The following is a 25,912-nucleotide window of genomic DNA, read 5'->3' on the forward strand; positions in this document are numbered from 1 at the left end:
GGAGCTTATCCAACAAGCTCGCAAGAGCAGTTCCCAGTGACTCTGCCAAGGCTTGTAGGTTTAATCCATTTTTTCTCAATCCATTTCGGTAGGTTACAGCGTAACGGAGGCTGTCTGTCATAGTATACATGACTAATCTCTTTGGGCTCAGAAGAGATAAAACATCTTTGCTGGTATTGAGTGAATGGAAAATGAACCAACTACTCCAACTCCACCCTCAAGTCAGGCTGGAGGGTTTCACTGGCCTTTGGCCCCAGCTCTTCCTCCCCATCCATTAACCAACGGCCAAAGTACTCTTACTAAAGTGCAGGTCCAGTCATGTAACATCCTGCTCGGAAATGTACTTGGGGGCACACCTGGAACAGGCATGTCTTCATGTCTTCACCAGCTCCCTGTCTACCTGTAGAGAAGCATCTCCAGCCACAATCTCTACTACTTCCTCCAAGTTTATCCTTGGAATAAATCATTTGCAGATTTAGGAGTAGTTATGTACTCCTTTTCCTCCCTTCTGTATTCCCACTGGCCCAGATCTGCACCCCTAGCGAACTCCTCCTGCCCCGGGTCTCTGTGCACTACCTTCCTCTGCAAAGCCTTGTATGGCTCCACTGGGCATGTGCCCCCATTATTAATGGGACTATGACTGTATGTTTGTCCTCTCACTGTAAAGTACAGAAAGACCCTGTCTCTCTTTTGCTCAGTGGCACAAGGTATATATACATATGCATGTATGTATATGTGCTAGATAATGCAATGTTTCTTGAATAAATAAAAAACAATTCACACTTAGAATATATTCACAATATAAAGATAGTTAGTGGCTTGGCTTTTCATACTACTGGACCAACATTTTCATGAGTCTCACAGAGTAGGGTATATATATATATGACTCAAATTCCAACACAATAGCAGCAAGCTTGGACATACAAATATGCCACTTCTGGAAAATCAAGTCAATGGCTTCATCCATCCATTTATTCAATAATATGCCTACTCTGTAACTCTACGACACAACAAATAAACAAATAAAAGCACTTAAAAATCTATATGGTGCCATACAGATGTAAGGCATCACCATCACATGTATTCACTGGTAATTCCCTTTGAAAAAGTCATTCAATAGAATGTTCCTGGTCGAGACAGAACTTGAATACCTGCCTCTTTTTAGCTTAAATCGGTTTGAGTCAAAATCCTATTTCAAGCGACACAGTGGCAGAGATCTTATCTTCAGACAATGTTCTTTTCATGTCTCCTTAGCCTCAAAAAAAAAAACCTAGTAAGCTAAATGACAAGGTTTTAAAATTACTTATCCCTCATAAAAATCAAACTTTTAAGATGTCTGATCATCATTTCCATTGTGGGGTTTTCTGAGGGCCAAATCTCTGCAATTGGAGTAAAATGCTTTTACCCATTTGATTAAGAAAACAAACAAGGAGCTGTTTGGCTCTTTTCCAAAATACTAAATGGCACAAACAATGTGCATCATTTCTTAGAAATAGTGGCTAAGTGCACCACAGAAAAGTGTTATGACATATCTATGCTTAATCAGAAATAACATACATCCCATAAATTATCATTAGCCACTTACTTAAAAAAAACAAAACTCTAAAACCAACCCCATTAGAAAAAAGAAGGGTCCTAAAGGCCTATGCTCATTCCTTACAGAATACAAAATTTAAAAGTAATGAAAGTATACAATTTGGATTGTAGTCAACAAAGGGGTATTGTGAATATTTAATTGAAGTGCAAGTTGAGGAAAATGATTCTATCAAAATCTCACTCAGTGGGAGAATAGAAAGATAGTATGTGTAAAATTTGCCCAAAGTCATTAGTCACAATGAATATTCATCAGAAGCCAATTATCAATCCCATTTAATGACACCCCAAAAGATTTTGCCCTGAAGCAGCTGAATGGTCTAAGACTCCAGACAAAACTAGACAAATTACACAGCCAACAGCCAGTCTAGCCAGGACACAAATTGTAAAGTAAACCACTGGTGGGTTTTTGGACTCACTTTTAGCAAATTCTGTCCTCAATTAAAGGTACATAAGGTCAGTCTGATTTTGGAGCTTTCTATATGGCTCCATAGTTTCCTTTGAGGCAAAGGGAGAGAAAGGAGAAGGCAGTGGAGGTAGGACATGAATGGAGAGCCATCAATGATAGGGTTTGAAAAATCACAAAGACACATTTTTTTTTTTTCCAGTTTGAGGTATTACTTAGGGATAATGCCCAGACTGTCACAATCTTAGATACCGATTCAGCTGATTCCTAAGAGTAACTCTGCAATTTAACATGGAAAAAAAAAAAAAAAAAAAAAGGAATTTCAACAGTGTATGTGCCACGCACCATGCTGGGGGTTTAGGGTCTTGCAAAGTAGTATTTTAGAGGTAGGGGTGTGTGTGTGTGTGTGTGTGTGTGTGTGTGTGTACACACATATACACTCAACACCACACTTCACAGATAAGGAAACAGTTTCAGAGGTGAAATAACTTGCCCAAGGCCACACAGCTAGTAAGTGACAGAACTGGGACTCGTATCCAGGTCTGTCAGACTATGATGGCCATCTCCACAATGCATAAGTTAACTATTGTGCTGAGTGCCTATGCTGTGCCAATACATTATGCTCAGGATTCTGAGCTAGGTGAAATATTGTCCCTGTTGGCATGGCCAAATTATGTAGAAAATTATGTAGAATTTGCCTTGCTGTTAGACGACCAAACATCTAAAGCAAAATGCCAATTAACAGAAAATAATCATTTTAAAAACAAACACAGAGCTGATCACTTCCTGAGGATTAGTTACATTTAAGTAAGGTGGTATAGTATCTTTAATCCATAGGAAGTTCTAGACAATGAAGACAATGAGTGTTAAAAGGAAAGGTTTAGATTCCAATGTGGGCACACCTACTGGAAAGTCTGGCTTTCTGTCATGTTCCTTTTCACATACTTTCATGGAGTTTCCACTAAATCTCTTTTTGATCTGAGCAGGTCACTTCCTCTCCTGGGTCTCAGTATGGAAAACAAGAGGCTGGACTACATGATCCCTGTCCTCCACCCCCTTCCAGCTTTGACAACTTTGATCTAGAGCAATTGCCATCCTTTGACGTAAAGAATTCTCCTCCCCTGCCCCAGCTCCCTTCCTCAGCCATACTTGACTAAGCATAAGTACAACAGACTCAGTCTCAAAGTTGGTTGTGCTTTCTCATCTCTGCAGTCACAGGGGCGCACCTGAAATTCATGTGCTATCCAGGAACCACCACCTTTCAGCCACCCCATCTCCATCACCTGACTGTGGAGAGCACAGCCTTCCTCCATGCGTGGCCCCTGACACTCTAAAGATCTCAGAGGTAGATAATCTCAGGAGACCAGGGGCATGAGACTAAAGATGTGAGCTCCACAAGGACAGAGACCACATTTGATTCTCTCCTTATCTCTAACTATGCTTGACACAGAGCAGGTGCTGAGTGTTTGGGGAATGCTAGAATGCCTCCAGCTTAACATCATGAGGAATGGTAGACAAGATTATCAGACATTTAACAAATTGCAATTGCTTAATAGATCACAACTAGAAGCTGTAAATTCCGAAGAGGTATGAGATTCCAAGTTCCAAAAGTTGAAAGAGGGGAAAAAAAAAAATCAGAGGTCAGAGTCGCTATTCACATCCAAGAACTCAGAATGTTAAAAGATTAAATTGACACCTGCTTCATCACAGGGTTAGAGCCATTTGGATTTCTCCTCTGAACACAAACATCAGGAAACTGATAAAACAAAGAATATAGAAAGAGTACCACATTATTAACCTTAAAGACAGGTCACTTTTCAGTCTACCCATTTCAACCAAAAATGATCCTATGTAGAACAATTGTAGAAAACCGTATGTGTCTTCGAGAAGTTGTTAGCTTTCTCAATTTGAGAACTAGATTCTTCTATTTAATTATAAACCACCCTTGTGGTCATAAGGAAATAAATGGTGCCATGATTCAGACAATGTGATTCAAACAGTGTTTTGATTTTTATTTATTCATACATGTAAAACCCACTATAAGATCAGCAAAAAGTTTTAAGTAAAACCTTCAGGGACTCTGAAAGTTAATGTACTCAACCCTTCGAAGAGTATGAGAAAAACCTTTAATTATAAATGGTTCAAATTGTGTTTACTATAGTTAGTGAGGGGAGAGTTGGCTTTTTAAGAAACTATCAACGATGCTTTAGCAGAAGAGAAATTAGAAAGCCTCAGAAATCAAAGGCCTTCAGCTATTCTAGACAGATGCCGGACATGTGAGTAGAAAGAAGGAATATCCTGCTTTTTTTAGAAGTTGAAATGTAATGCTTCTGTATTTATTTTTTGTAGAGTGGGAAAGGCAATCTATCTTCAAGTAGTTTTTCATTAAGTTGGGTGGAACTCATCATACCTCTTGCTTCTCTACTATTCTCTGGGGAAAGGGAAGGAAAAAATTCCCACAAAAACCAACACAGCAACATGGAGTCAAGTCGAGTGCCCTACACTAAGAGAAAGGTCATCCAGGCAAGAAGGAAGCTTTTCCAGGCAATCACCTGCCTACTCAATCACTTCTCTTTCCGCCTTCTCTTCTTTTTTCTTAAAGCTACCTACTAACTAGAGTAATCAGAGTAAGTTATTAACAAGGGCAACAAGTTTCATGCCAAGATCTGACACTTCAAAACATCAAAGCAGATAAAACTGCCAGAGAAAAGCTTTAGCTACCAAAGCAGAGGCAGATACCATGGTATTGTAAACTACAGTGTAAATAAGCCTATAGCACCATACGTGAGGAAACTGCAGACTTTTTTTTTTAAGATGAAAAAGGTAAAATTACATTGGGATTGATAACAATTCATTTAAATACATGGACAGCTACTTCTCTATTCTGTGCCTACGACAGATACTCTAACTGATTGTGGAGTGAGGACATGGCCTGCGGATCCCTCTGAATGTGCAACCATTGGCAGTGGATCCAAGTTGGTACTCAAGAAGAAATCTATTTTCGTCCCCAAGTCTAGTATAAGTGGATATTTACATTTCTTTGAAAATATTTCTAAGATCATAATTTATGTTTAGCTAATTTATATATTGCTTTAATAAAGAATCTCATTTTTTAAAAGAAAGAAAGCATAACTGAACATAGAATCGTGAGAACCTATCTATCAGGCATCCACACGTGAAAAAGAAACTAAGAAACCTTCAGGTGGTAGGAGTTACTAGATTTGAAGGCATAGGGAAAAAAAAAAATTTCCCCTGCATAGTTTTGTCAGACAAATCCAACCTCAGAAAGTGACAGTAAATTCAGAAAGATTGAAGCTATAAACAGACACCACCACGGCCACTTACTCAGCATTTACTATCTGCCAAGCACTGTTCTAAGTGCTTTACATGTACTATTTAACTCACTTAATCTTCACAGCAACCCTATAAAGGTAGGTAGCATTATTGTTCCCATTTACAGATGAGGAAACTAAGATTCCTAGATGTTAAGGACCTCGTGTAAGGTCACAGTAGTGGCAGAAATAGGCTATAAACCTAGGGAGTCTAGCTCTGGAGTTCGTGCTCTTAGCTCATAGGAAACTGCCTCAGTGCTATGATCTGTATTAATCCGACAATTACTGAGTATCCACTATGTGTACATGCCACGCCCTCAAGCAATTTAAAATAGAAAAAGATCAAAATGCAAACAATCAACTTCAACACAAATGCATTATGAAAGAGGTGCTGTAACAGAGGTTCAAGTGTGCTAGCATATAAAGAAGGAATCGTTAATTCTGCCTGGGGCAAGAATCAGGCCTGCTTCCCAGAGAGAGAGGCAGGAGAGCAGAGCCTGGAAAGATGAAGACAGGAAGCGGTTAGTCTTCCTCCCTGGGAGGCTGGTCAGGTGGTAATGCTAGGTCAAGTGAACACAGCAGCTTCTTAGGCCACTCCAGCTCTACATAGTGATGACTGGAGACTTGAACAAGAAATGACAATTTAGTCAATGACTATGTGACTAGTGAGAAGTGGGTGGATGTGGAAAATCTCATACGAGTTGCCATGACTATTCTCTGTTGCTTGGATTCATTCACCATCCACTCTCACCAGTTGTACTAATTAAATCTTAAGAGCTCTTCCAGGATCTCTATTGCCTTCTTTGCTTCTGAAAGTCAAATCAGACCTCATTGCCCTGAAAAGGTAGGATTCAGAGTCAACATTTACTAAATGAGTAGTACGTGCCCAGCAATGGGCTACCTGCTTTCATATCTATGACCACTGAATCCTTTCAACAACCCTGAGGGGGGTATTACTACTATCCTCTTTTTACAGAAGAGAACAGAGAGACTCAGAAGGATTAAGTAAACTGCCCAAGGTGACATGGCTGGGAGGATTCAGTTACACAGGTAGAAACTGAACAAAACCATCCTGACTTGAAGTCTGGTGCTCTCTCCTTCAGCCCTGCTGTCCTTTTTCTTGGGAAAAGACAGCAGAAACAGGCCTGTCTGAATCATCTAGCTGGGAGAACACATAGATATCGAGATAGCAGAGGAGAAAAAATGTGAACTTTTACAAGGTCTATACTAGCCCCTAACTACCTAGTCTAACCTCACATCCCACGACACTTGCTCACCAGTGACCACACTTTCAGCTTGCAGAAGCCATAGGAAATTCTGAGTTCTTGTTCTCACTGACTCAGCACATAGTAGGTGCTCCAATTTCTTTAACGAAATCCACACAGATGCCTGCCAATGTGAGTGCCATTTAGGGCTTTTGCAAGTATATTAAGATGTCAGTGACTTGAATATTACCTGTTAGTGTTTTTTAGTAGAGATTTGATTCATAAGAGTCATATAAAAAAGCTATCAGTCTTATAATCTAAAGAACATATCATTTGTTTCACAAATTGACCATACTACTAAAATAATATACAAGATACCCTGCCAGTGTTCTCAATGCAATGGCTAAAAAGAAACATCACCTCTCTAGATCTATTTATACACATGTATCTAAAATTACACTGGTGGACTACATCAGCACCCAACATTACTGAGACCTTAAATAGATTATACTTAGCTCTGTCCTGTTCTAGACTAGCCAATGTCAAAATCAGAGCTCTCTCAGAGAGAAATATGGAAACAAAGAATTTTTTAGTGCTAATCTGTACTCACAAATATTTTCTAAACAAACTTAATCAGCCTCTATTACATAGTCTCAAAATGAAAAGAACTCTAATGATGCAAAATAATCAAAGAATAAATACTGTCTTAGAGAACTGTCTATTCACTGGTTCTGAATCTGCTTGTGTATCAATCATTTGTGGAACCTTAAAAAAATAGACATCCCACGGTCCCATGTTAGATCTTTTGAATCAGAATGTCTGGAGGTGGTGCCCAAGAACTTGAATTTTTAACAAATTCTCTCAGTGATTTCTAACACAACTAATCCATGGATCAGAATTTGGGAATCACTAACAATCTGAATCCTCTGGCTAGTCCAAAACATGTGCTCAATGTGTTGAGCAAGAGGCAGGAGAGGAAGGTAAGAACTAGTAGGGAGACCATGGCTGGTTGATGTCACAACAATTTGTAAAGTATTGCAAATTAAACAGCTGTTACTCTATATACTACATAGTTTATATAGTCTCCATAACATCAAGGTTCTTCATTCTAGTTATAGTTCAACATGAACAAGAGAAAACGAACTCACACGTAATTACATGGAGAACATAGTTCAGAAAGCAGTTAATTGTATTTACATTTAAAAACCAGAGAAAAACCACATAAATAAAACATACCAATCTCTACTCCTATTTCCTGCCAATGGAAGTTCCTTTCATCTATTTCTAACAGTTTTTAATATTCTCTGAGCCACAATAAAATTTTATGTGATGGAGATTAGACAGGCTATGCTATTTGAAAGTTTGGCTGCAGAGTCTGTATTTCATGCCACTTCATTACATTTTGTTAAGGATTTCCCTCTTCACCAAAAGGGATTAGTTTTCTTCTCACTTCTTTGAATACTCTTCTTAGGTTGTTAGTGTGAACTAGGTTAATCTCTCTCTTTTTTAACATATAAAAGATGAACAGACAAAATGTTCGATTTATTTTATTTTTTAAATGGAACACTAAATTTAGTCTTAGAATTCTCTGTTTGGTAAGTTTCCAGTTACAAGGTCTTGGCTTCCCTTGAGCACAGTTTGAAACAAAATAATGCAGTTTGTTCCTACGGCTGGAACATGCAGAGTGGAGTGCGCAGGCAAAGAGGCCCTGGCTCTAGTCCAGTATTTCAAACCTTCTTAAACTGCCACTCTCATCTAGGCTTCAAGGGCTGCAGATAAGCAAACAGGATTAGTTACTTCTAGCCCAGAAGAGCTAGGAAAGCTTTACACACATCATTTAGGTACCCAACCCACTACACAGGCTGGGGTAGTCACGGCCAGGTGGAATTCATCAGGAAAGAAGTAAAGATGAAGCTAAATCTGAAAAACTCCCTAGTCCACGAGCTGGCCCTTCTTAGGTCACAAGACCAGGTGGTGATAAGATAGTGGACGCTGTCAGTGGAAGTGGATGGGACAGGACTGGAGCAAGGCTGGGAAGTTACCCATCCCTTCACGACAACACTGAAGTGTCTACTAAGGGTCAGACCTGAGGGCGCGGTGGGTGGGGTGGGGTGGGGGAGAGAAAGAAGTATCACCCACCACTCCCCAGGTCACCAATGTCCAAGACCTGCCCAAAGCCCACATTCTCTGGGACTAACAGGAAGACACTGACAGGGAGAAGATATTAGGTTTTTTGTTTTTGTTTTTTCCTTCCTTACATGACGTACTATCAGAAAAGTAGTAATTCTTTTCACAGTTATGGGTACCACACAAATAATTAGGTGTGGAGGCTCAATTAATTAGGTAACAGTCTTGCCACTAAACTGTGCTTCCTTCCTAAGAACTTGTTTTAAAAAGCATCTGCTGAATAAAACAAATACACATTCCTTTGTAAAGTAAATATGCTTTTGTCATCATTTAACTGGATATTCTTAGTCTTCACAACTTCTTGCAGCACCCCTATGTCATAGAGGGAGTGATTAGGGCCAAGATACACGGGGGCTGAAAGGAACTGCAGTACACAAAACCTGAAGCCACAGTGAGTTGGGGGAGACATGCCACAGGGACGCACCAAGGCTGGGCTCACAGCAGAGGAGGGGCGCAGGTGGGGCTGGGAGAGTCTAACAACATGCAGACAGAGTGGGCTGAATCTGAACGGCACTTGTGGAAATGGGGCTTTGGCCAATAGGGTCAGTATGCCAGTTAGACATTCACATATTGGCCTTCTGCTTCCCCGGTGCCAGGCACATAGAAAATGCTCACTAAATCTGAAGTGGAAAGCTTAGGTGTGCATTCCAAGGCAATATCCAGACTGAAATTCTTTCTGTGATTTCAGATCCATGGTCAACAGAATCATACCAAAAATATTTCTCTGGGTACAAGTGTCAAAGGGAACTCATGACAAACAGTGAGTTACCAAGGGGGCAGTATGAGATAGTAAGAAGGGGGCTGGCTTGGAGCCAAGAGAAGGCGGTTTTAATCCCATCTCCGCTGCTCATCTTAGGCAAGGCACTACAACTTTCCAAGTGCCAATATTCTCATCTGAAAAAGGAAAATAAAATCAACTAGTTCTTAGGGTTCCTGCAAGAACAAATGAGAAAAAAAAAAACAAAAGATTGGCACAGTGACTGGCACATAGTAGGTGGCTCAAAAAGGTTAACTTAAGAGAATTTTTAAAGGGTGTGGGGGATAATTGCGGACCTGCCATATAAAATATAGAGCAAATCTAAAGAAGGGTGTCCTACATGCTTAATCTACGGATGCTGTCAGTACACCTTTGGTAGTCTTGGAGCTATTTACAGGCTACATAAGAAGCTTCCCTAAATACTATACAATCAGGATGTACCTTTTACCCAAACCAGCCTTACCAGCTCCACCAGCCACATTATCCACCAGCTTTGACTCAGAGTATCTTTTTGGCTGTTTATGAGAATTTTCAGATTCCCTCAAGTGTGACAGATATTCTTAACAATGTGCCTCTGGTTCTTGTGACAGTTCCCACACAAGGATTCTGATGTTCGTTTGAGAGGTGGCACCCGATAAACATAACCTGGTCCCCACAGCAAGCACTTTGAAGGGGCTAAGACTCATCTGTACGTGTAATTATTGGTTGTTTCTCCCTTTCCTGAAGCCGAAGGCTCCCTTCCCCTGACACTGCATCATAATAACCCACCTGCAATATCTGTCTCTTCTATGACTAAGACGTGACCTTGGGCAAGTTAACCCATCTCTCTGAGTGGATGGGCCAGTCTGTAAAATGGGATAATAGGACTTCTGTTGCAATTAGATGATATTAGATGATATTATCGTTATAAAGGTCTTATTTTAGACCTACTTGCTATCCACAAGAGTTATCAAAAAAGCAATATGAGTTAAACTCAGATATGAAAATCTGTAAGAAAAATAGGGCCTTTGTGTTAGAAGAAATCTCACTGAAGTATTTACATTAGAGAACAAGATGTAGTTAAGCCTTCCCTATTTATCATTTATAAAGGAAAACAATCAATATACATTAACTGCACAAAAAGAACAAAAACTTAACATTTTTCTTATACAGAATATGACAACATTATTGACCGAGAAAGCCTGAAATGAATATTACCTGACTCTGGACTAAACATGGCTGGGTTTGTCTCTATTGACGCACAGTCATTTTTATGGAAGACGGCACTCTGGGGTGTTCAACAGCTTTTATCTTTCAGATTCTTGATGGCTCTGAGAAGCATTAAGCCCACATCTTATCAAACAAAATTGAGAAAAATCTGGTTTGTCAAGGTATGACAGGCCACATCTGGATCTGTCAAGAGAGGGTCATCAGAAACTTCAGGCTAAAGTAGCCTTTGCATTCTCCTTCATCGAGAAGATAATAAAAAGCCACTATTAAGGAAGTAAAAGACAACAATTAGAAAACTTTTTAATTCTGAAATTGAAGGGGTCCAGAGGCTTGGATAAAACTGATGTCTGCTCAGCTACTTATCCCCAGAGAAACTGCACGTAACTCATCAGGATGCTGCTAGTCCCATGTGAGGTATAAGGAGGCCCCTCCCCTTCCCGAAAGAGATTTCTACCATCAGTTAGTAAAACTCAGAACTCAGTTAAGAACCAATTGTTTGTTAAAAAAAATTTTTTTTGAGTCAAAGTAATGTGTTTATAGTCTGAAAAACAAAACAAAAACTGCTAAAGGCTTATACTCCTGGCAAGTAGCAGTCCATCTCATGATACTCCTTACCCTTAATTCAAAGTAATCCCATTCAACACAGTATTTATCTCCTTATTTCTAAATAACTATTTCTTGATTTAAAATTTTAAACATTAGGGCTTCCCTGGCGGCGCAGTGGTTAAGAATCTGCCTGCTAATGCAGGGGACACGGGTTCGGGCCCTGGTCTAGGAAGATCCCACATGCCACGGAGCAAGTAAGCCTGTGTGCCACGACTATTGAAGACCGCGCGCCTAGAGCCCGTGCTCCGCAACAAGAGAAGCCACCGCAATGAGAAGCCCACGCACCACAACGAAGAGTAGCCCCCGCTCACCGCAACTAGACAAAGCCGCAGGCAGCAATGAAGACCCAGTGCAGCCAAAAATAAATAAATTTACTAAAAAAAATTTTTAAACATTAACATTTGACTTCCCATTACAGATGTTAATAATTTATCAAAAACATACACATACACCTTATGCCAGACTCTGTTCTAAGAGTTTTGCAAGTATTAATATCAACTCGTTTTATTTGACATGAGGTCATTGGTGACTGAACAAAAGCCGTTTCAGTGGAGGTGAGGGCTAACTCCTAACACAAGACAGAGGAGAGAATGAGAGGAGAGGAATTAGACAGGAAACAGAAATAACTCTCTTGAGGAATTTTATTCCAAAAGGAAGAAAACAAATGGGATAAAAGGAATGTGGTTAAGGATGTTTTGTTTTGAAGTTTGGGAGACACTATACCGTGTGAGCAAGCGCCTAAGAATGTACCAGTAGAGAAGAACAAATAATGATGCAGGAGAGAGGAGCTCAGTGCTGGAGGAATTTCCGTAAGGTAACAGGAAAGACGCTGAAGTGCTACTTTCTCTACGAGGCACTCCTTGGCCATCTATCTAAACTGCAATCCCTGCCGCCTCCCCAGTCCCCATCCACTCTCCTCCTCTGCTTTACTGTACTCCTTGTACTTAGAACTAGCTACTGTACCATATATTTAATTCACCTCATTTATTGAAGATCTACCCTACTAGAATGTAAGCTTCATGTGAGGACAGGGATTTTTGCCTATTTTGTTCACTGTTGTATCACCAGTACCTATGAAAGGGCCACAAAAAATATTTGTTGAATGAAGTCAGGTGGACATGTGGAGTGGCTGGCCTAGAAAGGATGGACAGTGCATCCACAACAGAGAAGGTGAGTGGAGGACTAGTGATGACAGGAGGTTGACAGGTGTGGTAGGGGCTGGTGCCACTCTCTCCTGAGCGCTTCCGTTAGATAAGGATAGAATTTCAGGTTAGAAATAATTTTCCCTTAGAAGTTTAGACACTGCTTCACTATCTTCTGGTTTCTACAATTGCCATGGCAAAATCTTGTGCAAGTTTGATTCTTAACCTTTGTACAAGAACTACTTTGTCTCTATCCCTGTATTGTAAAATTTCATGATAAAAGGGCTTGGTATCTTCTTTTTTAACTTTTCAATAATTCTAAAAACTATATACATATAAAAGTATGTAGATCATGTAAGTGACATTTAAAGGAGAAAAACTTAAGATGCCAAAACCCAGCACCTAGTTTAGGGTTGGCCAACTACAGCCCGAAGGCTAAGTCTGGTGTGCCTCCTATTTTTGTAAATAAAGCTTCTTGGAACACAGTCACACTCACTAGTTACTGATTGTAAACTACAAGGTCAGAGTCCAGTAGTTGCAATAATGACTGTATTTACTATTGGACCCTTTACAGAAAGGTTTGCTGATCCCTAACCTAGCTCAAGACAGAAAATAATACTTCTGATGTCCCACGTATGCCTCTTCCCAACTATACTCCTTTCACTCCCTTTGAGGAAACTACTATGTAAATTTTGTGTTAATCATTCCCCCCCTCCGTAGTTTGTATGTATCCCTAAATAATATACCATTTAGTTTTTCTTACTTGAATTTTATATTAATGAAATCATACTGTATATTCTTCTGTAGCTTGTTTCTTTTACTCAGAATTCTGTATTAGAGACCCCACCATGCTGATAGTGTAGTTCATCTTCACTTACACAGTATTCTACTGTATGACTATGCAACAATTTATGAGTTCTCTGTTGATGGTCATGTGGGCTCTTTCCAGGTTTAAAAAACAAAACCCAAAACAACAATGCTGCTATGAATATGCTTGCACATGTATCCCACTATACATGACCAAAAAGAGCATGTAGGTATGTGTATGTACACACACAGACACACAGACACACACACACAATTCCACCCAGGAGTGGAACTGCTGAGTGTTGGGCATATGCAAATAGTTCTGTGCCACATACTCTTCAAATAGTAGTACATGAAATTCTCCAATACATCTGCAATATAACACTTGGCTTTATCAGACATCTAATTTTTGCAAACCTAGTGTTTTAATTACTGTAGTTTTAATTTGCTTTTCTGTGATTACTAATGTGGTTGAGCATCTTTCCATATATTTATTAGCCATTTGTATTTCTTCTGTGAAATGCCTATTTGTGCTTTTTGCCAATGTTTCTATTGATAGATTTGTCTTCTGCTTTGTTTTTTTTTTTTTTACTGTAGTAGTTCTTTATATATTTCAGATATTAATCTTCTGTCAGTTTTATATATAGCAAATACCTCATCTCAGCTTGTGCCTTGTCTTTCCATTCTCTGAATGGTATTTTTTAATGAACAAAATTCACAATTGTAATCTTTTCCTTTATACGATGCATATTTTGGATTATTTAACTGAATCCATTTCTACTCCAAGATCACAGAGATTATTCTCCTATTTTGTCTTCTAAAGTTTTAAAATTTTGCCTTTGACATTTAAGTCCTTGATCCATTTGGAATTCAGTTTTGTAAGTTGTATAAGATATAAATTATCTCCCTTTTCTTCCCCATGTGGATAATCAATTATTGAAAAGTCCATCCGTTCCCCCAGATTTTACAATGCCACCTCTGTTGTATATGAAGAACCCACACACATGGTCCGTTTTTGCAATCTCTATTCCGTTCCATCAGTCTATTTGTGTATCCCTATGCCGTTACTAGCATCTTAGTTACTAGAGGTCTATAAAAAGTCTTGATGTCTGGTAAAGCAAGCTTTATCACCCATTCTTTTTCTTCAAATATATCTTGGCTCTCCCTTTGGCTTTCCATATTAATTTTAGAATCAGGTTGCCAAGTACTATGTAAAATCCTATTGGGATTTTGAATGGAATTGTACGCAATCTATAATATACATCATTTATACCTTTAATATAATGAGTCTTCCTATTCATGAACATGGTCATGCTTTTTCTCTATTGAAAATTCATATTGAACATTTGAATTTTCCCTTTCAATATGTTAATGTGGTGAGCTATAGTGACAGATTTTCTAGTATTATTATCAGCCTTACATTTCTGGAATAAAGTCAACTCAGTTATTATGAATTATATTTTTTATGTATTTGCTACTGTTTTGTTTAAGATTTCTACAGCTATGTTACTGAGTGAGATTGGCTGATTAACTTTTCTTTCTTGTAGTGTCTCTTTGTGTAGTTGAATGTCAAAATTATACAAGTGTCATAAGAAAAGCTCAGGGGGTGTTCCTTCTTTTTTCTAGACTCTTAAGGAGTTTGTCTAAGATTGAAATTACCTGTTCCTTGAGATATTTGATAATACCTGTAAAGCTATCCGGGCTGAGTGTTTTGTAAAAAAAAAAAAATTATATATTGATTCAATTTCTATAAATTAAATGACCAATTCAATGTTTATATTTCTTCTTAATTCAATATTGGTAAATTATATTTTTCTGTTCATTTCACCTTAGTTTTTGAATGTTGGCATAACATCGATAACAGCATTTTCTTAATATCTAAGATTTCTGCTGCATCTGCTCTTTGTGCTTGTTGATTTACTCCTTTATTTCATTTTAGTTTTGGGAAGGAGCAGAAATAACTTTGTGTGTTTAATCCCCTACATTTATCTAAACAAAATCACACAGAAGATACATTCTTCCTTATCTATAATATGGAGAAATAACAGAACCTACTACAAACTGTTGTAGTGACAATTAAATGAGTTAATAGATGAAGAGGGCTTAGCACAGTGCCTGGCACATATTAAAGGCTCAAAAACATCATGGGAATTCAATTCCACTGTTATGATGTCCTATTTTTGTTCAACTTAAGTTTAATACTTCAAAGCAACAGTAACTGGTTATGGACTAGACTCTTTCAAATGTACTCTTAATCTATCCAGCCTCATAAAGAGGCAATGATAAATCTGGTTGGCAATATTCTCATTCTGAACCTCAGTCTGGGTGTTCAGGCCCTGAGATTACGAACTACACTTACGAGTTTAAAACCAAATGCAAAACAAAGCAAGAGGTCTATTATGGGCTGTTTTTCCCTTGAGGGCAAGGGCCGTGCTTTTATCACCTACTATGTGTTGTAAGCCTAGCACCTAGCAGGCAATTAAAAAATTGTGCATTCTTGACAAGCAAACAATACCAAAAAAAAATAATAATAAAATTACAATGAAAACCATAAAGAAAACTCTAGAGGTCTCACTAAGTTTGCATCATTAGGTGCCTTGAATTCATGGGTAAACACATAGGTAAATCATAGGCCTATGATTCTATCCATAGGAACGTCAATAGGGAAATTCCCACCGTAAGATGGTCTTTCTACCCTCTCAAACAGTCAACTTCTCCTAGTCAATATCTTTTTGTAAGTTTTACCTCAAAAAGAAAAAAAAATACTGTAAACAGATATTGAACTTTAGTTAAGAACAAACATACGCAATTATTGGGGAGAAGCATAGTGATGTCTGTGATTTACTTTGAAATGCATCAAAAAATAAGATGGCTTGATGGATGGTATGAGGGATGGATAGATGGATAAAGATGGGCCAAAGCAAGCACAGAAATATGTTAATGGCAGAATCTAGATGGAATTATGTGGATGTTCACTGCAAACTGATTTCAATTTTCTGTGTTTGAGAATTTTCATAATAGATACTGGGAAAAATATAAACTCCTATACTTAGCAAGTTAAAAAAACATAAAAAGAATATGAAAAAATTTATATTATATAGTAAAAGTTTTTACAATATAAAAAGAGCTCATCCTAATTTATTTTTTTAAAATCAAGAGCCCTATAAGATAAATGAGAAAAGACATTAACAAACAACAAAATGCAAATAGGGGGGAAAAAAAAACAAAGCATGGAAAATGTTCAGTTACCTCTAACCAAAGAAATTAAAAATAAAGCAAACCTGCAATACCATTTTATGCCTATTTTATTTGGAAAATTAAAGCACATGTCCACGAGCACACACACAATTCTGGCAAGGCTGCAGTGCAAATGGTACACTCATGCACAGCTGGCAGCATCCACTATAAAAAAGCATAGCCTGTTTGGGAAGCAATTTGGCATCCATAAGTCATAGCACTTATTCAGTCCTTCGACCCAGTGGTCCCAATGCTTAGAATACAAACTGTATCAGTCAAATGCAGCCAAAAGATGTTCACTGCAGTGTTACCTACTAAAGAATTAAACTACGAACTACCTAAACGGCCATGAAGAGAAGAAAGATTTAGCAAGCGATGACACATCAGTATAATGGAATATGATACAGACATATAAAAAATGACAATAATGGAAGAATGTGGAAATATGCAAAGTGTTCATAACACACGATCAAATGGGAAACTATTTATAATTGATTGTGAAACTACAAGAATAAATGAAATGTGCATTGACACTGTGAAGGAACATGAATAATTAATGAAAATGACATGTTACTACCTGAGGGGATTGTGGCTGATCTCTTTTTCTAAACTTTTCTTTAATCTTTCTGATACATCTTTCAATTAAAATAAAATTCAAAAGCCCGCCTTGACTGTCTACTCACAGTGCTGAGTTTGCTGCAGATGATGAGGATCCGGCGCTCGCAGAGCATGCTTGCGTACAGGTGCAGCATGTTGTTTACATCCACAGCCACAAAATACTCTGTCAGATTTCTCTAGGAGAAAGAAGAAGGGAGGTTTGGGGCTTACTTTGTTTGTTCTTATTACAAACGGTATCTAACAGAAGCACGAGAAACAGAAAATAATCAGAAAGTATATTCCCCTCTTCCCCAGTCCTATGCTTTCTCCCTGGGAGACCAAATCTCACTCACATGTAAATTGTGAAATGTAAAGTTGGAAGAGACCTTAGAGATGAAGGAGTCTGAGCAAGCACACCTCTGGGTGGTGCTTACAGTTTGCAACGTGAAGTCACATGCAGCACTGTGCTTGCTCTTCACGTCAGCTCCGAAAGGTGAGCAGGACAAGAAGTCTGCAATCTTAAAAATGAGGAAACCAAGGCAAGAGAGAGATGCCAAGATCAAAAAACCTAATGAGCAGTGAAGATGAGACTGCAGCTCATATCCTCTGACCCTGGGTCCTAGAACTTTCCCAATGCACTGTGCCATACGTCTAAGCAAAAGAAAATACCCAGGGACCAAAATGCTTCTGGCACAGAGCCTGTTTCTGTCCAACAGGCCCCACCTGCAAAGGCCAGGCATGCTCCTCTCCTGTCATCACGGCTGTGGTCCCCTCCTCCACAGTTTACATTCTCTAAAATGCCTCAGCTGGAAGTAGAGCAATTTCCAAGATCTACAATTTCCAGGTATTTCACTCAAAAGGGGGAAAAAACCATCGAAGACAAGCAGTAGCAAGTTGTGACAAAGCAGTGTTTTAAACTAGCTTTTGTGTGTAGCCTGGGCTTCATTCCTTTAATTAGTACTGTAGATTGGTACTCTTCAGATTTCAGAAAAAATGTAATGTGTTTCATTTCTGCAACCTTTTCTATACCCACCTGACTTTAATAATACACATGAATATGCTAATTTCTTCAATGTTACAGGTTTTCAATGCCATACAATATAATCCTCTGAAAATGAAGGGGGCTGGAGAGGGAAGGAACGCTATTGCCAGGGGTTGCAGTTTATAATGATGAAAGATCCATAACCCATAAATTCAAGTAAACCAGGTGGATTTTATATGCAAAATAGCATAAAGTGCTTTTCGACAATATTACGGGTTGGAAATAAGAATGGGCACTTATGATTTATTATTGTTTGATTTGAGTACCAGGTTAACTATCGACCTTTATAAATAAAGCATGAGTGATTTAATAGGTCTGCATACTGACTACCTACCAAGTCTCAGGCACTGGACCAGGTACTCTTAAACGTGTAATTTTAAGCAATCTTCACAAAAATCCAATGAGGTATTATTCTTTCCAACATATAGGTAAACTAAGTCTGGGAGAGATTCAGTAACTGGTACAGTCAGATTTTGGACACAGATGCAACACCATAGCCCTATACCTTCCCTTACATTACATTCTCCCTCTTAAATACTTTTAAATATCTACAATATATGAGGCTTTACATATATTATTTCACTCATCTTGAAGCCACTCCTTGAACAAATATTATCATCTCTATATACAGATAAGAAAACAGAGGCACAGAGAAGTAACTTGACCAAGGTCATATAGTAAGCGGATAAGGCATTGTTCAGTCTTGGGTGGTTTTGTCTTTAAACCTGTGGGGGTTTTTTCTTTTTTTTAACCACCACTAAAAATAGTAGATAAAACTTGTATTTGGAAAGAACATGCAGGATCAAAGTATGGCAAAAGAAAAAGTGTTTCTGTTAAAAATTGTTATTCCATTTATTGAGTAATCCTTGTGGGCCAGGAAATAGGTATTTTACCTGCGTTCTCTCTAATCTTCTCAAAAACCCTGAGGAAGGCATTATCATCTCCATTTTATAGATGGGAAAACTGAGGCTCAGGAAGGTTAAACAGTCTTCCAAAGGTCACCCAGCTGGAAAGGGCCAAGTTTCAAAACCAGGTTTCCTGAACCCCAAACTCTTGCTCTAACTGCCACACAAACTTGAAAAACAAAACCGAGCAAACAAGAAAGGCAGTATAAATTAGTCAACAAGTGTACCTCTGGCCCAGTGGACTGAGGAGTGCTGAGCTAATGAAGTCAGGGTGGGGTTTGTTCTGAAGACAGTGACATGGCAGAGTTATTCTCGCAAACAAAAATACAAGGCCCTCAGCTGAGCATTTCAGTAAAATGCTTAACTGCTGATGAATTACATGAATTTTTCTTTTAGGAGAGGATGGAAGTAAAAAGAAAATAGAAATGAGGAGCTTAAAGAAGGCCAGAAAGCCCATTAGCACTTTTGACAGATCCAAAGATAACTCTGAAGCCACCAAAACGTGGCCTCAAGAGTCTGCCAAGAAGCTTCACGCTGGGTAGAAATATGTTACACAGCTTGCCGTCCAAATAGGGAGACACAGCGTCAGAGACAAATCCTGCGCCTTATTTTGGTGGGAGAAAAAAAAATCACAAGGATACTTTTGTGGATGGGGAAGGGAACATTTCTGAAATAAAAACACCACTTGGTTGAGGCATAACCCCCAGGCCAACCAGGTTCTGAAGGATTCAGGTGCTTGGTCCAAAAACTCTACACAGGTATGTTAAAAATATGTAACATTTAACCAAATTCTCTCTAAACTGTCATGTACTTTTTTTGGTATTTCTCATCCCATCTGTGCTGATTACCAAGATATTTGTGTCTAAACAGAAGCTGTCTTTCTTATCTGCTTCCTCCCTGCCTCTTTCCTTCTGGGACGCCACCCGCCTAGGCAGTGGGAGTGGGTGGGAATGGACTGGGAACCTCGATCAGCCATAGGAGCACCTGTGGGGCAGAACGGACCTTGGGAACACCTGGAGGGAGCCCTTGCAGCTCCCATCAAGCCTTATCTCAGAAGAAAACCCCTCAGAGAGAGGGGCCTCCTTCCCCCTGCCTTTAAGAATCCAGTGGCTTAAGCTACAACCACCCTCAATTTCTCAGACCTGCCATGCTTTTCATACCGCCAGGCCTTTACTTCCTCTGTTTCCTCTGCCTAGAAGGCTCTTCTCTTCCTTGAGGACACCCATTTACTTTTCATGACTCAGCTCAAATGTCACCTTCTCCTGAAAGGCTTCCTCAACTCCTCATTTGTCAAGCTGCCCTTTGTGCTTCCATGACAATTTGTCTCTATCTTATAATCACTCAGTTACAAGTATGTTTTTGCCACCAGACTGAGATCCCTTTGGGTAAAATGATGTATCCCATCATCTTAGCAGTTTGAAGAAAGAGAGAATCAATGAGTGGAGAAAGCAACTGACTGAAGACTACTGCTCATTAGCTCAGGCGTGAGCAGGGTGGTATAAGAGAAACACGAGGGCCTCGAAGGGGGGACAACGTGGTATGTTAGGAAGAATGGACCGCTTGACTTCAGAAAACCTGGGTCTGAGTTGGATGAAGTGATCAATTACTTAGTAATGATGAAGGGCCCACAGGAAAAGAACTGACATTGGAGACTCACAAAGTCAGGTAAGGTAGCTGGAGGAGGGGGAGCTTTTTAAATTTATTTATTTATTTATTTATTTTTGGCTGTGTTGGGTCTTCGTTTCTGTGCGAGGGCTTTCTCCAGTTGCGGCAAGTGGGGGCCACTCTTCATCGTGGTGCGCAGGCCTCTCACTATCGCGGCCTCTCTTGTTGCAGAGCACAGGCTCCAGACGCGCAGGCTCAGTAGTGTGGCTCATGGGCTTAGTTGCTCCGCCGCATGTGGGATCTTCCCAGACCAGGGCTCGAACCCATGTCCCCTGCATTGGCAGGCAGATTCTCAACCGCTGTGCCACCAGGGAAGCCCAGGGGAGCTTTTAAAGGTATCAGTGGCTACATTCATTTTTGTTTGTTTGTTTATTTATTTATTTGGTTGTGTTGGGTCTTAGTTGCAGCAGGCGGGCTCCTTAGTTGCAGCATTCAAACTCTCAGTTGTGGCATGCATATGGGATCTAGTTCCCGGACCAGGGATCGAACCCGGGCCCCCTGCATTGGGAGTGCGGAGTCTTAACCACTGCGCCACCAGGGAAGTCCCTACATTCATTTAAAATGTAAAGAAATAGGTGGTTTGTTCTTCAGGTAGCTGGGGCAGGGGGGCAGGGAGAACTGTACACAGAGGCAGGTGTCCATTTCACAGCCAGGTCAATCATATTTCTCAGATAGGCAAGAACACAGTATAGAGAACGAGGAATAAGAAGAGAAGGCTTTCATGGCAAGTTGTCCTAAGTTAAGACTGTAGCCAGAACATATTGTGAGCTTATATTTATAAAAAACACAGGTATGCCACTTTCTCCCAGCACTTGGCTTCAGTGGAACTAAGTCTTTAATCTTCCATTTCTGTATCCTATAATCAGCCAGTCAACAAACACGTGTTTGACTCCTACTAAGTGCTTAGTACCACCCTGGGAGCTAGGCCTGCAGAGATTAACTAAACATGATCCCCATTTTCTAGGAGCAGCGTTAGACCCAGAAACCTCATATGCCAAGAACTGTGATCCAGGCTAGACACACACCAGGGCTGGCTGAGAAGGGAAGATTCAACTCTGCCAGATGGATATGGGGGGAAGGCTGGGGAAGACTTGACAGAGGAGAAGATACTTCTCTGGGCCTCCCAACAAGGGGTTCACTTAGGGGACAGGGGGAGAAGCGTGTCCCAGACAGAGGCAAAGGGGAGAGAGCAGCTCTATGCAGGTCAGTGGAGTGAAGGGCAGGGTGCAGGGCAGGGAGCGTGCTGGGGCAGGGGAGCTGGGTTCAGATCCTGTGGGAGCCTAGACTTTCTCCACAGGTAACAGGGAGCTGCTGAAGAATCAGGATGGTCCTATCTGTGTTGCAGAAAGATCTTCCTAAAGGTCCTGTAGAGGATGCACAACGGAGGGCAAGCAGGAGGCAGGGCAAGCAGCTAACAGGTTACTGCCACATTCAGGGAAAGAATGATTACAAGCTATTCAGATAAAAGCTTTGAATATGAATGTCACAGATCTCTGTAAAGTGGAATCACAGGACTTGACAATGGGTCAGACTTTGAAAGGGGGTAGGAAGGATCTGGGACAAGGCCCAGACTTCCAGGTTCCTGTGCTCCACATCTGTCCACTTGCCCAACAAGTTTTTTTTAAAGGGAGAGTCCAGTCTTTTAATGAAGGATCAATCCTTCTTCTAAAGAACCATCAATCCTGTCAAACATGGTATTGCTGTCCACCTAGTCTTAGGCCTAGTGTCCTGGGTTATAATGCCATCATGGCTAAGCCTAAATAACCACCCCCTTTATTCCCTGGCAATTACTCCTCCATGTGACTGACTCACCTGCTAAAAAGGAAAACCTTGCTTAGACGGACTACTTCCCAGTGTCCATGCTCCAAAGGGCTGTTTTCTCAGTGCTAGTAAGTTTTTAGGCTTAAGCAAGAACATTCCTTTTCTATTCATGGACTTTAAGCATATTTTCAGTTACATATAGTTATGTGCCTCCGAGCATCCTCCTATACGCCTAGTAATTATTATTTGGGCCCACTCTGTAGGGCTGGGTAGCAGGGACACAAAGCTGACCACTTCCCAGGCCGAACAGGGCTCAAGTCCGAGGAAGGTCTCTGGTTAACAGACAAAGAGCAGCCCGGAAGTTGAGCTTCAGAAGAGGCATGTACATGGCTCTCCAGGCTTTTCATTTCTACAAAGCAACAGCAGGGAAGAACACTTCCAGCTCTAACTCTCTGTGGCTCTAAATCCAGACAAAGAAGAAAGGAAGACACTTGGCAAAACCCCATTTCCCCCAGGAGAAGCCCCATAATGGCTGCTCCCTTCTAGTTGTCCCTGCTGGCTCCTGTGCCGATCCAGGTGGCTGGGGACTTCAGGCTCACTGCGATCCACGCCCCGGGTGAGGAAGCAGGTGGGGGTGGGGGTGGTGATGGGAGGTGGAATGGGCCTCGGATGGGAGGGGATACAGTGGGGCTCAGAGAAAAAGGGTCTTAGGTTCAGAACCTTAGGGAAATGAGATAATCCCCAAACTAAAGAACTGACTCTAAGCTGGGTACTCCTTGGAGCCTTCGAAACAGATGCTAGTCCGCCCCACGGTCTGTCATTTTATTAGTCTTTGTCACTCTCAGCTTTATACACAGTATAGATGATAAAGACTTACTGTACCGTGTCTGGAGGAGGTTTCTAAGGCAAGAGGCTGGTTTTGTCCATGGGCCTTATTTCCTGAAATAACTCTTGCTCAGATTATTTTACCATAATGTAAACCTTTAAAATCCTCAATTAATTTTTTTAAATAAGAATTTAGGTTATTTTAGTTGTGTAGGATTCTTAAAAAGGAATTATAAATTTGGATTCTAAAATAATCTGTTTGAGAAAGAATCCCACAAACTCACATAAGCAATCAAATCAGAGAAGTATCTTATAGGAAAGAAAGCAGAGTTTACCCGGAGGTCAACTTTTATCCCTCTGTATGAATGGAAAAACCATTAGAATAAACAATTACCTGACAACTCTTAACAGCAACAATGGAATTCTCTATAATCTCAGTACTTGATAATAGGTCTTCTACTACCACTTCAACTTTGTTTATTTTTGAAAGTCACGATGAGTTCATAAATCTTCTCTATATCATGGTGCATCTTTTGACAAAGTGGAGTCTGGGCAATGTTATATGTAACTGTCCATTCTAAATGCTTTCCTCGCATCATTAACCACTTGGTATGACACAGGCCAGATAATTAAGACAGGTTTGTTTAATATTCTAAAAGAAGGTCTATATGATTATCCATTAATCAAAAGTAAACTTCAAACCCTGGCCACTAAAAAAATCCCTTATAGAGCCAGTTTACAATGTAATTATGAATACATATCTGTTCATGATCTGTGACTTTTTTTTAAATGCAGGTCAACTGTTTAAATTTATAAAGATTTATGCTCATTTAATTATTGCCTGTATAAAATTCACTCCTACATGTGTTATCTTGATAGACAGAAAAAACCCTGAAGAGCAATTATATAGTGATGATAGTTTTTCAGTGAAAAAGAAGAAAATATTTTTACACAGAAATTGTAGAAATAATGAGAATTAAGTTCAACAGGGATCTGAAAGTGGCAAGACTTAATTTTCTCCATTTGCTTTTCATTAACATCTTGCAGACTCACTGGCCCAAAAGCCAAGTGAAAGGAACTGTTATTTTTCCTTCTCCTGAGAGTGACTGCATTGCTAATTCATTCATTCATTCATTCAATCATTCAGTCATTCCATAAATACTGAATATCTACTCTGTTCTAGGTACAGTGCTAATGACGGAGATGCAGTGATGAAAAAATTCTGATCCCTATCCTTATGGAAGGAGAACTGATAAAAACAGTCACACAATTAATTATATAATTTACACTTAGGATGAGTGATTTCTTAGGAAGGTACTGGGAGCCAAGGAGCAGAGGCCCAGGACCCAGCAGCATCTCGGTGCTGGAATCAGACTGACCTGAGTGTGACTGCTGGTTTAGCGTTTACTGGCTGGGTGGCTAGGGGTAAGTTACTTCACGTCTCTGGGCTCTATCTCCTCTTCAGAGCACGGATAACAACCATACTGTAAGGCTGCTGTGAAGATTTCATGATATAACAAATAGTACCTGATCTGATCCACGGTGGGTGTTCAATCAATACTACCTCCTTTCTCTCTCTCACATTAACCCTTCTCTGAAGCTGTCCAGAAGAATATAATTATCTGCTGACAGAATCAAGTTCCATATCCCAAAGTCCTTTTACCCTTTTCTTTGCTTATTCTCTTAGTTCAGAAGTCCCTAAGAGGAGATAATCAATAAATGTGTACACAACATCTCCCACATGACAGGCACTAGAGTCCTGGACTCTATTTCCTGTACCATTTCCAGTCAATGGTGGCTGCTAAGAGACTTTTGTGGCCAAACATACACTCCATGAAAAGTGTTGCTCTTCACAACCAAAAATGTCAGCAAAAACCAAGAAAAGATAAGCTCCAAGAAGTAATGCTCCCTAGCCCTTGGCCACAACTCAAGAGAGGTTAAGACTAGAATTTTAGGAAAGCTGAAGCACAAAGGGAAAGAAAGGACCATCAAAAGCAGTATCTCTGTTGCACCAGGCATTGAACTTGGAACTTTACATTTAATAGTTCACTTGTTCCTCCCACTTTTCTTTATTAGATAAGGAGGCTTGAGAATATAAGTATCCCAAGGTCCCAGAGTGGTGGAGCTCAGGGTCTGGCTGTCTCCGAAACTCATGTTCTTTCCACTACAGCAGACTATATCATATTAACAACCCCTTCGTTATTGCTTGTTTCAATTTGCAATGCAGCAATTTAGTCATTTTAAATTAATCCTTGAAAAACTGCCAAGAGATTAAAATGCAAATTTCAACATGGCTAGAGCTCAATAGTGATTCTATGTCAAAAATCACACAAATTGGTCCTACAAAAGTTCAGATTCTCCTTAGAGGAAAAGCTTTCCTGCTTCATTTCATAATTGAAATATGAAAAATCATTTCTTTTCCTTTTTCCATTCCTCATGAATATCAAAAGTCAACTGTAGGGAGGCAGGGGGGTATAATGGAAACAAAATGTTTTGGTTCCTTACAAACCTGGGTCACTACACCCCATTTGGAAGCAGACCTTGGGCTATAACCTCAGGCCTGTGAGCCCTGGGTCCCCACATGTAAAATGAGGCTCACGTCTACCTCTCACAGAATAGCTGTAAGGATTTAAGTG

The 25,912-nt window shown here is 39.9% G+C and overlaps 1 protein-coding gene across 9 annotated transcripts in view; it reads right to left on the reverse strand.

Moving 5' to 3' along the window:
- The window catches only part of DENND1A (DENN domain containing 1A), a 537,868-nt gene that overhangs the window by 224,427 nt on the left and 287,529 nt on the right, over positions 1 to 25,912 (reverse strand). For 8 of the 9 annotated variants that reach the window (XM_007194703.2, XM_007194700.2, XM_007194702.2 and 5 more), the window contains one exon: positions 17,165 to 17,275. The exons of the other annotated variant lie outside the window; for it this stretch is intronic. In XM_007194703.2, coding sequence (XP_007194765.2) covers positions 17,165 to 17,275 — 111 coding nt within the window. The remainder of the gene's footprint in view (positions 1 to 17,164; positions 17,276 to 25,912) is intronic. 9 annotated transcript variants of the gene reach the window in all.

This window comes from Balaenoptera acutorostrata, chromosome 6 (genome assembly GCF_949987535.1).
Source record: "Balaenoptera acutorostrata chromosome 6, mBalAcu1.1, whole genome shotgun sequence".
NCBI classification, from domain to species: domain Eukaryota; kingdom Metazoa; phylum Chordata; class Mammalia; order Artiodactyla; family Balaenopteridae; genus Balaenoptera; species Balaenoptera acutorostrata.